Below are 14,047 nucleotides of genomic sequence, written 5' to 3'. Positions count from 1 at the left end.
GAGAGAGAGAGAGAGAGAGAGAGAGAGAGAGAGCGTGAGCAGGGGAGGGGCAGAGAGAGAGGGAGGCACAGAATCCAATGCAGGCTCGAGGCTCTGAGCTGTCAACACAGAGCCCGACGGGGGGCACGAACCCCCATACCGCGAGATCACGACCCAAGCCGAAGTCAGACGCTTAACCTACTGAGCCCTCCAGCCCTACTGCCCCTTCAGGGCACATTCTTAAAACGTGTGTGCATGTGTGTAAGAGCTAGGTGAAGGCAATTTATGAATGGCTTAGACTAGAAAAATAAGTTATTTATTACTGAGTGTTTTCATCACCCCATTGTTTGCTCTACAGAAATACAGACACGTGGACAATATCATGTTTGAGAATCACACGGTTGCCGATCGCTTCCTTGACTTCTGGAGGAAGACAGGGAACCAGCATTTCGGGTATTTGTACGGACGGTATACAGAGCACAAAGACATTCCACTTGGCATCAGGGCCGAAGTGGCCGCCATTTACGAGCCTCCCCAGGTAGGCGGGCTGGGGCTTCACGGCCCGAGGCTTCTGTGGCTTCTGCTCTGAAGGCTGCGCGGGACTCTCGTTTCGGGCTTCGTTTCACTCCTTTTGCTTTATCATTTCCCAGTCTGTCTCCGTCTGTGTCTACACGAGACACGTGCACACAGACACACGGTATTTATTTTCCGAATTCTTAGAGGGTAAGCTCATGGCCCCTACGTATTTCAGTGTGCCTTTCTAACGCGTAAGGATGTCCTCTTACCTAATGATAAATACACTTGTCAACTTCAGTAGGTTGAACATTGATGCGATATTGTCATCTGTGCCCTATGTTCCACTTCTGTCTCTTGTCTCCAAGTGCCACACGGCTGCTCTCTCCCTTGTAATTCTGTAGCTCCTTTGCCCATGCCTGTGGTCAGCTGGCTCAGAAATGATGGAACCAGGGGGTCTTTATCCCTGTGCCACACACACAGCTATCTTAGAAGGACAGCACCAAAATCACCACCGGTATAAGACTGGAAACTTTTCTGGTGGAAGGAGGAGGGTCCTTAGGGCGTGTCTCATGAGGGACCAGCAATCAAATACTGTTTTAAAGTCACTTGGAAAGTCCTCTCTTAAGGACTGTGCCACCAACTAGTTAACACATTTATGTTTGTTTGCTTTATTAGGTTTTATGTATGTATACTCTTAAACGTGTTGCACGATTACATGAAGTACTCGTGTAGTATGTTTCATTGTATACAATTATTACGAAAGTGAATACTGTAAACATGGAACCCAAGTGTGTGATACGCGTGCTGGAGTACTTGGGGAAGGTGTGCTCGTGTCTCTAGTTCCCTATGAAATCAAACAAACTAAGGTGGCTTGGGGGGTGGCCAGAGTATAGTAAATGTTAGTGGCTGGCTCTAAGTAGTCGGTGTATGAGTCCTCACAAGGAAATTCTGTAAACTTTTCTGTATGTTTGAAAAATATTTTTAAATATTTATTTTGAGAGAGAGTGTGAGTGAGCATGTGAGCAGGGGAGGGGCAGAGAGAGAGGGAGAGAGAGAATCCCAAGCAGGCTTCACACTCAGCTTGGAGCCCAATGCATGGCTTGATCCCAACCACGAGAACATGACCCGAGCCAAAAATCAGGAGTCGGACACTTGACCAGCTGAGCCACCCAGGTGCTCCTATGTTTGAAATTTTTAATTAAAATGTTAGAAAAGAAAAAATCACATTTCCAAAGATCCAAGGTACCCCCTTCATCCTATCCCTCTTTCCGAAATATTTGGCTTAGACTTCTAAAATTTGAGTTTTTAAAATACAAGCGAATAGACAGATATTCATACTATCCTTTGGGTGTATGCCTAGCATACTCACCCTTGTCGCCTTGCACTGTGTTCTTTACGTCAGTCCGTGACCCACCGACTTCTTTTTTAATTATTATTAATGTTATTTTTAACGTTTATTTGTTTTTGAGACAGAGACAGAGTATGAGTAGGGAAGGGGCAGAGAGCGAGGGAGACGCAGTCTGAAGCAGGCTCCATCCAGGCTCTGAGCTGTCAGCACAGAGCCCAAGACCCACCGACTTCTTAAGTAAAGGTCTGAAACCGCGGGCCCCGTCGCTCCTGACTGGTGTGCGGGTGTGTGGCTCTTGCACACGTGCCGTTGTCTCCCCGGCTGTATCTATGCAGGTTCTGAATGTCGTCTACACCCATTTGTCCATTTCTGTATTTACTGAGAGCTGCAGAGGAGGTGTCTGAGTGGACCTACTGTGGTGGCTCCTTGGACGGGGGTCGCTAGGTGGCGACAGAGGCTCTGCCTGAGAGCCGGGATCCCCGGATTGCCCAACCGGTGGGGCACTAAGTGTGCTCCGTAATGAGCGGGCTGCTTTTGGAAGCGTGGTACGTTCGCCTTGGGTTTCGTACAGGGTCTCTCTCGTGAGGCGTTTTCAGCAGGTCTCTTGGGAGCTGATTGAATTAAAAACGGAAACAAACCTCTGTCGTCCAGACAGACTCCTAACAGCATCGTCCTGGAGGTTGAAGCCATTGACCTCCAATAGCATCCGCTTCATTAGAAGCGGAAGTCCATGCTGTGACAGGTCTTGAAACCAGATCCTTAGATTTGTCCGGAGTCTGTGGTGTGACCTGTGCTCCGGAGGTGTAGGTGATCTCCATGTGCTAATACTCAGCGACAGAAAGTTCTTTTGTTGTTTTGCCAGAATTTGACTAATTTACAAGGACGTGCCCAATTAGTATAACTTGGTCTGGGGCGGCCTTCACTTTTCTGTGCCTGTGGCTGGGGTTTCTGCCGGGTACGGTACTTCCTAATGACCCTTGAGCTACGTGTCAGTGCAGGCTCTGTCCACGGCAGGGAGTTGGGCTCTTGTGGCCGGCGTAGGTTGTGTGTGAGCCAGCCAGAGTCTGAGCCCACCTGCCGCCCCGAGCCAGGTGCTCTGCCCACCCACCGGCAGGTTGCCTTGTCCTTTCCTTGTTTTCCGCCTGTCATTGCTCACTTGGTCCTGTGAAGTGTAGCACGGTGTGCGAAACGGCACACATGTTTTCCTCGCCTGTTTTCTGGAGACACGTTACCTTAGGTTTTCTGGAAACTTGTTACCTTACAGCTCAAATAATCTTGCCTAACCCGGCCAAACCCGTTTGGAAGGCAACTGTTTACCCAAGGGAGTTTTGAAACGGACTTTCCTCAGTGAAGGAACCCAGCAGAAAAATGTGTAGAGAGCCTTTCTCCTCCCTGAGAGCAGCCACGTACTCGACGAGGGACTGTGGTGGGAACCACCTTGCCCTCTCAGTCTGGATTGCAGAGCACCGTACGGCCTGAGGAGGCCAAGCCCCCGGGCTGCGTTTAGCTGCCCTTGGGACTCCTGAACTGGAGCCGGGTGGCTGTGGGCTCCTCTGAGTTGGGTCTCCTCCGTTTACTGCCCCAACAGATTGGCACACAGAATAGCCTGGAGCTTCTGGAAGACCCGAAAGCTGAGGTGGTGGATGAGATTGCCGCCAAGCTTGGCCTGAGGAAGGTACGGAACATTCTGCTGGCTTTTGATGGGGGGTTCGGAGCTGTCTGTTGGGGACCTCCGGGTGGGTGGCACGGCCAGGTTCTGTCTGGGACTGAGCTCCCAGCTACTCAAGGTCAGGTGCAGGCCCAGTGTGTTTACTGGGCGCCACTGCCTCTCTGTTCCTCTGATTTGAAATAAAATGAGAATGTTTCTCTGATCTAAAGTAAAATGAAAACAGATGACTCCCCATTCTGGGGCTTGTGTTTAAATCTGCCGGCCCCTCTTCCTGAGGACAGCTCAGAGAATGGAGGAATGTAATGGCGGGAGCCAGACCCCCTCTTTTGTCCGGGAAGGGGCCTCGATGCCGGGCTGTGTGTCCCGCCCGCACGCTGCGGCCCAGGCTCCTGGTGTGAGCCGGTGACAGAGGCCTGTGTGTGGGGTTCTGTTTCCGTCTCAGGTGCTTGCAGCCTCCGGTGCTCCTTCTTCTGTCATCATTGGACTTCCTATTTCTGATTTAGGTGTCTGAGCACGTGAGGTTTCCTAATTTTACTGGGCAGTTAGAAAACAGAGAACTTTCATTTTGAGTCTGTTTTGTTTTTTCTATTAAGTTTACTTATTTTTGAGAGAGTAGGCGAGAGAGTGCACGAGCTGGGGAGAGGCAGAAAGAGAGAGAGAGAGACAGAAGATTCCAAGTGGGGCTTGATCCCACAAACTGTGAGATCATGACCTGAGCTGAAATCAAGAGTCAGACGCTTAGCCGACTGAGCCACCCAGGCTCCCCAATCCTTTATTATTTGTTTTTTAATTTAAAAATTTTATTTTTATTTTTTTAAATTTTTTATTTTAGAGCACGAGCACATGTGTGAGCAGGGAAGGGGCATAAGGTGAGAGAGAGAAAGAGAGGGAGAATATCCCAAGCAGGCCCCTGTGGCCAGCGTGGAGCCTGTTGCAGGACTTGATCCCATGACCCTGGGATCATGACCTGAGCCAAAATCAAGAGTTGGATGCTCAGCCAACTGAGCCACCCCGGTGCCCCTATCCTTAATTTCTTAATCAACTTATGAACATGGAAAAATTAACTCTCTACAGAAGATAAACAGTGCAAAATAAGGAATGTATTTAAAACCTAGGAATGTGGGGCGCCTGGGTGGCGCAGTCGGTTAAGCGTCCGACTTCAGCCAGGTCACGATCTTGCGGTCCGTGAGTTCGAGCCCCGCGTCGGGCTCTGGGCTGATGGCTCAGAGCCTGGAGCCTGTTTCCGATTCTGTGTCTCCCTCTCTCTCTGCCCCTCGCCTGTTCATGCTCTGTCTCTCTCTGTCCCAAAAATAAATAAACGTTGAAAAAAAAAATTAAAAAAAAATAAAATAAAACCTAGGAATGTTATAAAGCAAAGTCATTTTCACAAAAGCTTTCAGAAAACGTCCTATTGTTTCTAGCAAGGAATCGGCATCTTGATTTAGGGCCATATTTTGGTTTAAATTCTTGAAGTTTCTCTTGTTCAAAAGAGAAACTGGTATAACTTCCTCTTAAAATTTTTTTTTAATTCGTACTCTTTTTTTTTTTTTTTTTAACGTTTATTTATTTTTGAGACAGAGAAAGACAGAGCATGAATGGGGGAAGGTCAGAGAGAGAGGGAGACACAGAATCCGAAACAGGCTCCAGGCTCTGAGCTGTCAGCACAGAGCTGAACTCACAAACTGTGAAATCACGACCCGAGCCAAAGTTGGACGTTCAACCGACTGAGCCACCAGGCACCCCGTTTGCTTGGGTATTTTTGAAGAAAATGAAGTTCACATTTGCCTGGTCTTGTGTGCGGGAGAGGGATTTGAAGAGTTCTGTGTCAGGGTTGTGCCAGAGAGGGTCTTGGGCACTGCATCGCTTCTCCAGAGGATGTGTACTTGATTTCCATCCCCAGCCCGGTTCTGGTTCAGGAGGGGCAACCGGCTGTGAGGTTCATGAGTACAAGAGGATCAGGGATCACGGAGCACACAGACAGGCAACCGTCCGGGACTGGCGTGTGCGTGCCCTAGTGACAGGACTCTCACTCCTTGTACCCCCCAGACGGTTTCTTCAGCACTGCGGCGGAATGCAAGGGAGCAGCTGGGCAAGGTCTCCGTCGTAGTGCTCCTTATTTTAAGTGCCTTCTCTATGGAGTCCGTTTTCTTGTCTCACAGAGAAAGCCGTAGCCTCTTAAACAGCATTGTCTCTAGTTGCTTGCTCATTGTGTGCCTTCCTGGTTGGAGTGTAAGCGTTCTGTTAATCTTGTTCTTGCCGGCGGTCTCCTCCCACACCCGGCATGGGGCCGGGTACCGAGTTGGTGCCACGGGGCTTCTAACAACAGGTGAGCCCTGCTCGCTCACCGTCACCTCCAGCCCAGCGGTGCCAGGGGAGTGTGGCCGTTTGCAACTGAGTGGAGTTTGGAAGTCATGGTAGCTGAGTTGAGGAGCTGGCTCGTGAGAGAGTCTCTTACTGAGAACATTGTTCTTAAGTTCTCCGGGCGGAGGCCAGAAAACATTCACCACCCGTTTTCAAGAAGAGGCTCGGAAGATACTTTCCTTTTTCCTGCAGGTTGGCTGGATATTTACAGACCTGGTCTCAGAAGACACCCGGAAGGGTACAGTGCGATACAGTCGGAATAAGGTGAGGTGGGATGGGAGCCCGCAGCTTGGTCACGAGCCCGCGGGGTGGCCACGCACAGCTCATCCTGGCTTCTAGGCCAAATGATTTTCCACACAGTGGGGAAAATCGATAAATTACAGATGGGTCTGTCGATGTGTCTTCTAGAGCAAAACCCCTGGCCTTCACCTGCCAGTGCTCTCGGAAGGTGAGCCTGTAGGGCGGATGCTTGACGCTTCTGGCCTTCATAGTTATTTGCGGTGGGAAAGGAGCCCGTGACAGCTAGGGACTGGAGGTGTTGACGTCGTGTAGCCGTTGACAGAGTTCAGTTCTTAATGTTTTCTAAAGAAGAAATAGATGCCGTACAACTCCATGTGCCGTTTCTCTTTTCTTAGGACACCTATTTCCTGAGTTCGGAAGAATGTATCACGGCCGGAGACTTCCAAAATAAGCATCCCAACATATGTCGACTCTCTCCAGATGGACATTTTGGATCCAAGTTCGTTACCGCGGTGGCTACAGGTATGTGTTTTGTTCTTCTTTTGGTGGCTTTTCATTCTCAACTTAGTTACTACTGTGCCTGTGAGATGCAGATTCCTCTTTTTGTTTTGTGGTAGAAATCTAGAACTTAGCTGCATCGCCCGTAGAGCCACTGAAACTGGGGCCTCCGCATGGCTCTTCCCTCATCTGCTCCCGTTCCAAGGTCAGGTTCACTTGGTTCTGGGTCTCTGCTCGGGGCTGCCTTTGCCCCTTCCGGGAACCAAGAGTGACTCTGGCTGTGCAGGAGAAGACTTACTGTTCGTTATTTATTTTTGACGTCGTGAATAGGAGTCATTCAAGATACCATTTCCGTGCACGTGTGTGTGTGTGTGTGTGTGTGTGTGTGAGAGGTTATATATGTCCTATTCTGTGTTATGTGCGTCACAAGTAGATAGTGACCAGAAAAATCGGGGCCCCATAAAAAAGTGCCGCCACATCTCCCATAACATCCTTGACGGACGCTGTCGTAGGAAGAGCCAGCCATAGGACCGTGCAGTTTAAAACGAGTAGGAACTTTAAACTTGAGAACCAACTCCTGCAGACGTGATCTGTTTGGTCACTTTGGTCCAGTCTAACCCGGACCCCGTGAAGACCTGGTTTCTGCTCTCACAGTTTGTTCACGGTGGCCATCCTTTCCCTAGTCTTGTAGGAAGAAGCACCCTCAGGTCACACCAGAGTGCAAATAGCCCGAGCCCGTAAGCAACTAGATCCCCTGCTAATCCAAGTTGAGGCTGCTATGCTGTCACGGGAACCGTGATGAAAAACACTGCCTGAGATTTTAAGATGCATCAGCTTGAGGTCCATTGGGATTGGTAGTCACTTCTTTGAAATGAATGTCCTTTTGACGAGTGAGAGGCAGTGGCAGCAGCTTTCACATGCTAGTGTGAATTAGCTGAGTTGGATTTATTTTCCTAACCTGTTTTTGGCCATGTACTTAAGGGAGTGGATGAGAGCGTCGAGTGGGGTTACAGTAAACGGTTCCCCAGCGTAGGGTCCTTCCAGGAAGGCGGCTTGGCCACGGGCTGTCACGGTGGGCGCCGAGCAGGAGGAGAGCAGCTCAGACTGGACACCGAGCAGGGGAGCCGGGGCAGGGGCAGGGGTGGGGGCGGGGGGGGGCCGTCTGAAGCATCGCACCTCGTCCCGCTCCCAATGAAAATAAAGCGCGCCGTCCCCCTGCATCAGTGGTTCCTCACCGGGGGCGTGTCGCTGCCCCGTGGAGCTGTTAGGGCTGCACTCCCCACGCTGCACGCCCGAGGCCCCGGTGGGATGGGAAGGAGCGGGCCCGTGTGTCTGCGGCCGTCTCCCAGGAGACTGTCTGCTGCATCCCGGCTTTATGGTGCCTCTGCAGGCCCCGTGCCCGCAGCCGCCCCTCGAGCTGCTGCTGAAGCTCTGAGCTCCCCCTCGCCCCTCCCCGCCAAGAACAACTGTAGCTCCAGACGTTTGGAGGAAGGGAGTAACGATCACGTGTGGGGTTTGCTCCTGTGAACACGAAGGGTCTGCTGGAAGGAGAAGGCTTCGTTGAGCCCGAGTTGAAGCTCTCTGCTCTAATGCTAGCTTCTGTGTGTCTTGGAGGGCTGGCCGCCCACACCTGGGGGCTGTGAGAGTCCCTTCCCGAGGCCAAGGTCCAGGCACAGAGTTCTTCCGCCACGGGCCCTTTCCTCCCGCGTGCGGGTTCCCTTGGCAGGTTGACTAGGGAGGGGAGTGAGAGAGCTCGTCCCACAGTCCCCTCAGCTCAGCCGGGATCAGGCCTCCCGCGAGCCTAGAGAGACCCGCCAGAGCTCGGCGTCTCGCTCCTCCGCGTGGAAACGAGCGTGTCTTCTCATCGAATGTACCTTTGGAGGCTGTCCATGTGGATGAATACTGCTTTGTTTTAAATAGCCTTCCATTTTACAAATCCTGTTTTCTGTTTTTCGCTGGTCCTCAAAGGCCAGGTTTTTTTTCCAACAACCCATCCTATTTTAATGATCCATCCAAAAGCCAGGGTGGGTTTACAACGCCCGAAGTAAAATGATAGCCAGAGGCACCCACTGAGGGCGGCCTCACCACGCTCCTTCCCCACCTCCCCCTCTGCCCCTTCTAAGCCAGCGCGCTCCTCTTTGGTGCGAGGGTGGTGTGCCTGACCCCGAGCGCACCGCAGGGTGATGAAGGGCTTTGCATCTGCTGCCTCGACCTCAGTGAGTGGTCGTGGCCAGCTCTCCGCAGGATGCGCGTCAGGGCCGGAGAGATGCTAGGCTTGCTTGCCTGTGGGCCCCTGGAGCCCGTTCAACTCTGCTTTGGGAAGCCAGCCGCTGCCGTCCTCTGGTGTGCAAAGTGGAACACGGCAGGCCCCCGGCTTGTCCCCTCCAGGCTGGTTCTGCCCCTGTCCTCCACACTTTCTGATCGTTTGGTCATCAGGTCTGGTTTCTGATAAATGTTTGAAAGCCAGATGGAAAAACATTTCTGTTCCCCGATGAGGAACTTAACTTTGTTTTTGTCAGAGAGACTAAAGGAGAGATATCGAGAATTTTTTGTTTTTTTTTAATTTTCCAAAGCTGCCAACGATAATGGACTTTAGAGTTGTCAGAACGTCACCCGATTATGGAGGCGCGTGTATTTGTGGCGGTGGAAGTCGGCCGAGTCCACGGCCTGGTCTTCCCTCGGCCAGAGGCTCGGGGCCCGCCTTTGACGTGGTGCCTGTCCTTCTCTCCAGGGTCTCCTCTCAGCCAGGTTGCTGCTCGGTTCCACTTCGCTGGATGGTTCCCTCTCAGTGGCTTTTGCACTATCCTTGTCCCTAATTTTAAGACTTGTTGGAGGTTTTATGAAGCGATGATGGAGAGAAGAGTGGGGAGAGGCACGCAGGGCCGCACACGGCACAGTGAAGCCAGCGGCCCGGGCTGAGGCCCCCTACGTGCTGGCCCTGGCTCTGTGGCAGCGTCCTCGCCTCCCGAGTGTGGCGCTAGAGGACAGTGCGTGGCCGTGCGGGCGTCTGTAGGGTAGAGACCACGGTACAGACGCTGTGTTGTCTTCACCGCTTGTCCCGTCCGTCTCCATCCCCCTCCGCTCACTCAAGAACGCAAGCGTGCTGGAGGCAGGGCTCTGGTGTTCCTGACAGCTAAGAGCCCCGGTGCTGGGTGACAGCACACATAGTCTGGGGTGGGATTGGAGGATTTTTTTTTTTTTTTAATGTTTGTTTATTTTTGAAGGAGAGAGAGACTGAGCGTGAGTGGGGGAGGGGCAGAGAGAGAGAAGAGAGAAAGAGAGAGAGACAGAATCTGAAGTGGGCTCCAGGCTCTGAGCCGTCAGCCCAGAGCCTGATGTGGGGCTCAAACTCACGAGCCGTGAGATCATGACCTGAGCCGGTCAGACGCCTAGGCACCCCAGGATCGGAGAACGTTTACCAGTCCTGTTTTCTGATTCTGAGAGAGTGTGTCCTTGGTGGGAACCGCTTGAACAGCTGCGCGGTGTCTTCGTGCCCTGTGTCCACTGCCGTGCGCTCCAGCCACTCGTAAAGTTGCGGCGGCACGTTTTTGAATTCTTACCCGAGACAGACTCTTTGTAGTTGATTTGTTCTGTTGGTCCGGGGTGAAGAGTGACAGATACGGACTGGGTTCGAATCTCCCTTGTGGATGCTCATCGAAGGACTCTCTTTTGCAGGTGGTCCCGACAACCAGGTCCACTTTGAAGGGTACCAGGTATCCAATCAGTGCATGGCGCTGGTCCGTGATGAGTGTCTGCTGCCGTGCAAAGACGCCCCTGAGCTCGGCTACGCCAAGGAGTCCAGCAGCGAGCAGTACGTGCCTGACGTGTTTTATAAGGTAAAAACACCACGGTACCCAAGGAATCGTGCGGCGTGGCGTGGGCGCAGACCCGTGTTGGACTCCGCGGTCCCCTCAGCTGCTTCTCCTCTGAGCTTGTTTAGGACCCACCTTGTGGGTAACAGCGCCCCGTCTTCAGGGCTTCAGGGCTTGGTATTCAGCTGCTCGGGCTTCTAACCGAAAGGAGACGTAACATTCATGGGGCTGGGTCCTCTGCCGCCAAATCAAAGCCCTGCAGCACAGAGACCATTTCTGTTTCTCAAGACAAGACGACGGGATACATCACCAGGAGTCAAGGGTGGAGCTGTGTGCGTTCAGTAATTAGGCCCTCCTCGGGGCGCCGGCATTTGAGTTAACGAGTTGGACAAAGGATTGTCTGTTTAGAAATCCTTTTCCTTGTGAAAGCTATAAAAGCTGTTTTTATCGAGAAATGTCCTGTTGAACGTGTAGGAGTCAGGTGCTTCCCTATGGGAAGCTGGTTTTCCTCCTCTACTCGGCACTCGTTCTCGGGTCCGGTCGGGTGGACTTGGGTCCCGTCTGCCCCATCCTGCCGCCTGGAGGGCTCCTTGAGTCATGTCTCTCGGTGCAGGGCGGCCTTGCCGCGTCTGAGGGCACTGTCTTCACTTGGGTGTCTTCACGGTAGAAAGAATTCTGGGTTGACGGTCAGCTCCCTGCCTCGGGGTGTTTCTCGCAGGAAGCCCCTGTGCCCCTCGTGGGCTCCTCCATTCACAGTGTGACTTTCCTGCTGACTGCCTTTCCGTTCTTGTCTTATCGCTGGTTTTTAGCAGCTTGACTTTGACTCGGGTAGTCTTCCTCGTGTCCTGCGTTTGGCGGTGGTTGAGCTTCTCGGGTCTGCGAGTTGTGTCAATTTTTGGCCATCGTGTTTGTTTTACATTGCTGCCGTAACAGGTGTTTGCGGACGTGGCGGCCATGAGACCCGGCTCAGGCGTTGCCTCGTAGTCCGGTGCTCAGGGGTCTAGGGTCTGTCTGGGCCACGGCAGGGTCGGTTGGGGCTCTGATGTTCTCCGTGGCGTGAGGCGTCGGCAGCACCGAGTGTCCCGGCCCCGGCCTGGCGGCAGGTCACGGCAGGGCCGTCCGCTGCTCTTCCCTGGAGGCCCGCAGGAGTGTACCTCCTGGCCTGCCCGTCTAGTCCAAGGTCATCTCCCGATTTTATTTATTTTTTTCATTTTTATTTATTTATTTTTTTTTTAATTTTTTTTTTTCAACGTTTTTTTAATTTTATTTTTGGGACAGAGAGAGACAGAGCATGAACGGGGGAGGGGCAGAGAGAGAGGGAGACACAGAATCGGAAACAGGCTCCAGGCTCTGAGCCATCAGCCCAGAGCGTGACTGCGGGGCTCGAACTCACGGACCGCGAGATCGTGACCTGGCTGAAGTCGGACGCTTAACCGACTACGCCACCCAGGCGCCCCTATCTCCCGATTTTAAGGTCAGTTGATTAGTAACCTTCATCACACCTGCAAAATCCCTTTGCCACGTGAGGGGACAGACGCACGGGTGTGCGTCCTCCTCCCATTCACGGTCCTGGGGAGGAGGCTGGGAAGTATCCCAGAACCATTTCTAGAATTCTGTAGAATTCTGCACATGCCAGCCGTTCAGTACCTTTTTCTTTTTTGGTTTGGGATTTTGTTGTTGTTGTTTGTTTTTTGATCGCTCAGGGACTCCAGTCACACGTGTATTTGGCTGCTTGAAGTCCCACAGCTTACTGATGCCCCATTTGTCGTATTTCAGTCTGTTTTCTTTCTGTGCCTCATTTTGAGGAGTCTGCGTTGCTGTTTCTTGCGGCCTGTTCGTCCTGGCTTGTGTGACGTCTGGTCTGCTGCCGCTCCCATCTAGCAAACCGTCCGTCCCGGGCGTGATCGCTGCGGTTTCCTCTGGTGTGTGTGTGTGTGTGTGTTTCCCACGCCTCCACCTGCCTGCACGCGTGGGATGCAGTTATAATGAGTATTTTGATGTCCCGATCTGTTAAATCTGTCTGTCACTTCTGGATCAGTTTTGATTGGTTGATTTTTTTTTCCCCCGAATTATGGGTAGTGATCATGGCGTCTTAAGGTCCTCGTGTCCAACATTTGTATCATCTGTGGGTTTGTAGCTGTTGTCTTTTTTTGGTGTAATGTCTGTCTTTTCTCTTCACACATTTGGTAAGTTTCCACCGTGTGCTGGTCATCGCGTATGAAAAAGCCAAAGACCCCAGAGGACGTTTTTCCCTGGAGACGACCCCCCCTCTGTCCAGCGGGGCCACGATGCAGCACCCAGATGCACCAGAGTGGTACTTAGGGGTCAGGTCTGACTGACATTTATGGAAGACTGTCCGCTGCGGGTTCTTGCCTTTTCATGGAGTGCAGTCCAGAGTTCCTGCTCTGTAAGATGACACCTGCTTTGGGTGTTTGTCCCCTCGGCCCCGAATGACTAGGAGATTCAATCTCCTCCTGAAACAGTTTTCAGCTTGGTTGCTGCGTCGTGCAGTGTAAACACGTGGAGACTCCACCCCACACGCTTCAAAACTTGTATTATCTTGACTGGGAGAATGGCTGTGTGTTTGAAACCCCCGGGTCTCAAACGTGGTCACCCCAGCCCTGTGCAAAGCCCGTCTCTGCCAGGTTCTCTGTGTGCGGCCCCGGCCCGCTGCCAGTGAGCTGAAATCCCAGCCCTTCATGCTCTCGGGAGTGGGGGAGCCTTGTGGCCTTCATCACTGCGTCCGCGTGTTCACTGCCCTGCTGTGCGGCCTCCAGGCCCCTCCTGCCCTCAGAGCAGCCCTCTTCGGAGGTCTTGCACGTTCAGTGCCAGGCCACCACAGTCAAGCAGATGGTGCCGTGACACGAGTCAAACGCATGTTTTGGTTTCCTGGCGCGTGCTGAAGTTCTGGGTACACTGCAGTCTGTTCAGCGTGCCGTGCCGTCGTGTCTAAAAAACAGCGTCTTTTATTTATTTATTTATTTAAAAAAATTTTTTTTTAACGTTTATTTATTTTTGAGACAGAGAGAGACAGAGCATGAATGGGGGAGGGTCAGAGAGAGAGGGAGACACAGAATCCGAAACAGGCTCCAGGCTCTGAGCTGTCAGCACAGAGCCCGACGTGGGGCTCGAACTCACGGACCGCGAGATCGTGACCTGAGCCGAAGTCGGACGCTTAGCCGACTGCGCCACCCAGGTGCCCCAAAAACAGCGTCTTTTAAAACTTTAATTGAAAAATACTTCATTGGGGCATCTGGGTGGCCCGGTTGGCTGAACATCTGACTTTGGCTCAGGTCATGAACTCACAGTGTGTGAGTCTGAGCCCCACGTCAGGCTCACTGCTGTCATCGCAGAGCCCATTGGGATCCTCTGTCCCCCCCCCCCCCCCGCACTTCCCCTGCTCATGTGTGCGCCCTCTCTCTCTCTCTCTCTCTCTCTCTCAAAAATAAATAAACATTAAAAAAAAAAACATTTTATTACCCAAAAACGCTAACCATCATCTGGGCTTTCGGCAGCCCCCACCCTAACCGGTTGGCAGCCCCCAGGTCAAGGCAAAAAGATTATGACCTGCCGAAAGCTCAGATGATGGTTAGCGTTTTTGGGTAATAAAATGTTTTTTTTTTT

General features: G+C 52.2%; 1 protein-coding gene across 2 annotated transcripts in view; it reads left to right on the top strand.

Moving 5' to 3' along the window:
• The window catches only part of NPLOC4 (NPL4 homolog, ubiquitin recognition factor), a 66,153-nt gene that overhangs the window by 27,623 nt on the left and 24,483 nt on the right, over nt 1-14,047 (top strand). For both annotated transcript variants that reach the window (XM_040456663.1, XM_040456662.1), the window contains exons 8-12: nt 338-517; nt 3,432-3,518; nt 6,066-6,137; nt 6,509-6,635; nt 10,287-10,447. In XM_040456663.1, the coding sequence (XP_040312597.1) occupies nt 338-517; nt 3,432-3,518; nt 6,066-6,137; nt 6,509-6,635; nt 10,287-10,447 (627 nt within the window). The remainder of the gene's footprint in view (nt 1-337; nt 518-3,431; nt 3,519-6,065; nt 6,138-6,508; nt 6,636-10,286; nt 10,448-14,047) is intronic.

Source organism: Herpailurus yagouaroundi, unplaced genomic scaffold (assembly GCF_014898765.1).
Source record: "Herpailurus yagouaroundi ecotype Mexico unplaced genomic scaffold, PumYag 217, whole genome shotgun sequence".
Classification (NCBI taxonomy): Eukaryota; Metazoa; Chordata; class Mammalia; order Carnivora; family Felidae; genus Herpailurus; species Herpailurus yagouaroundi.
The sequence above is the reverse complement of the archived record's forward strand: the minus strand, read 5'-3'. Positions and strand labels throughout refer to the sequence as shown.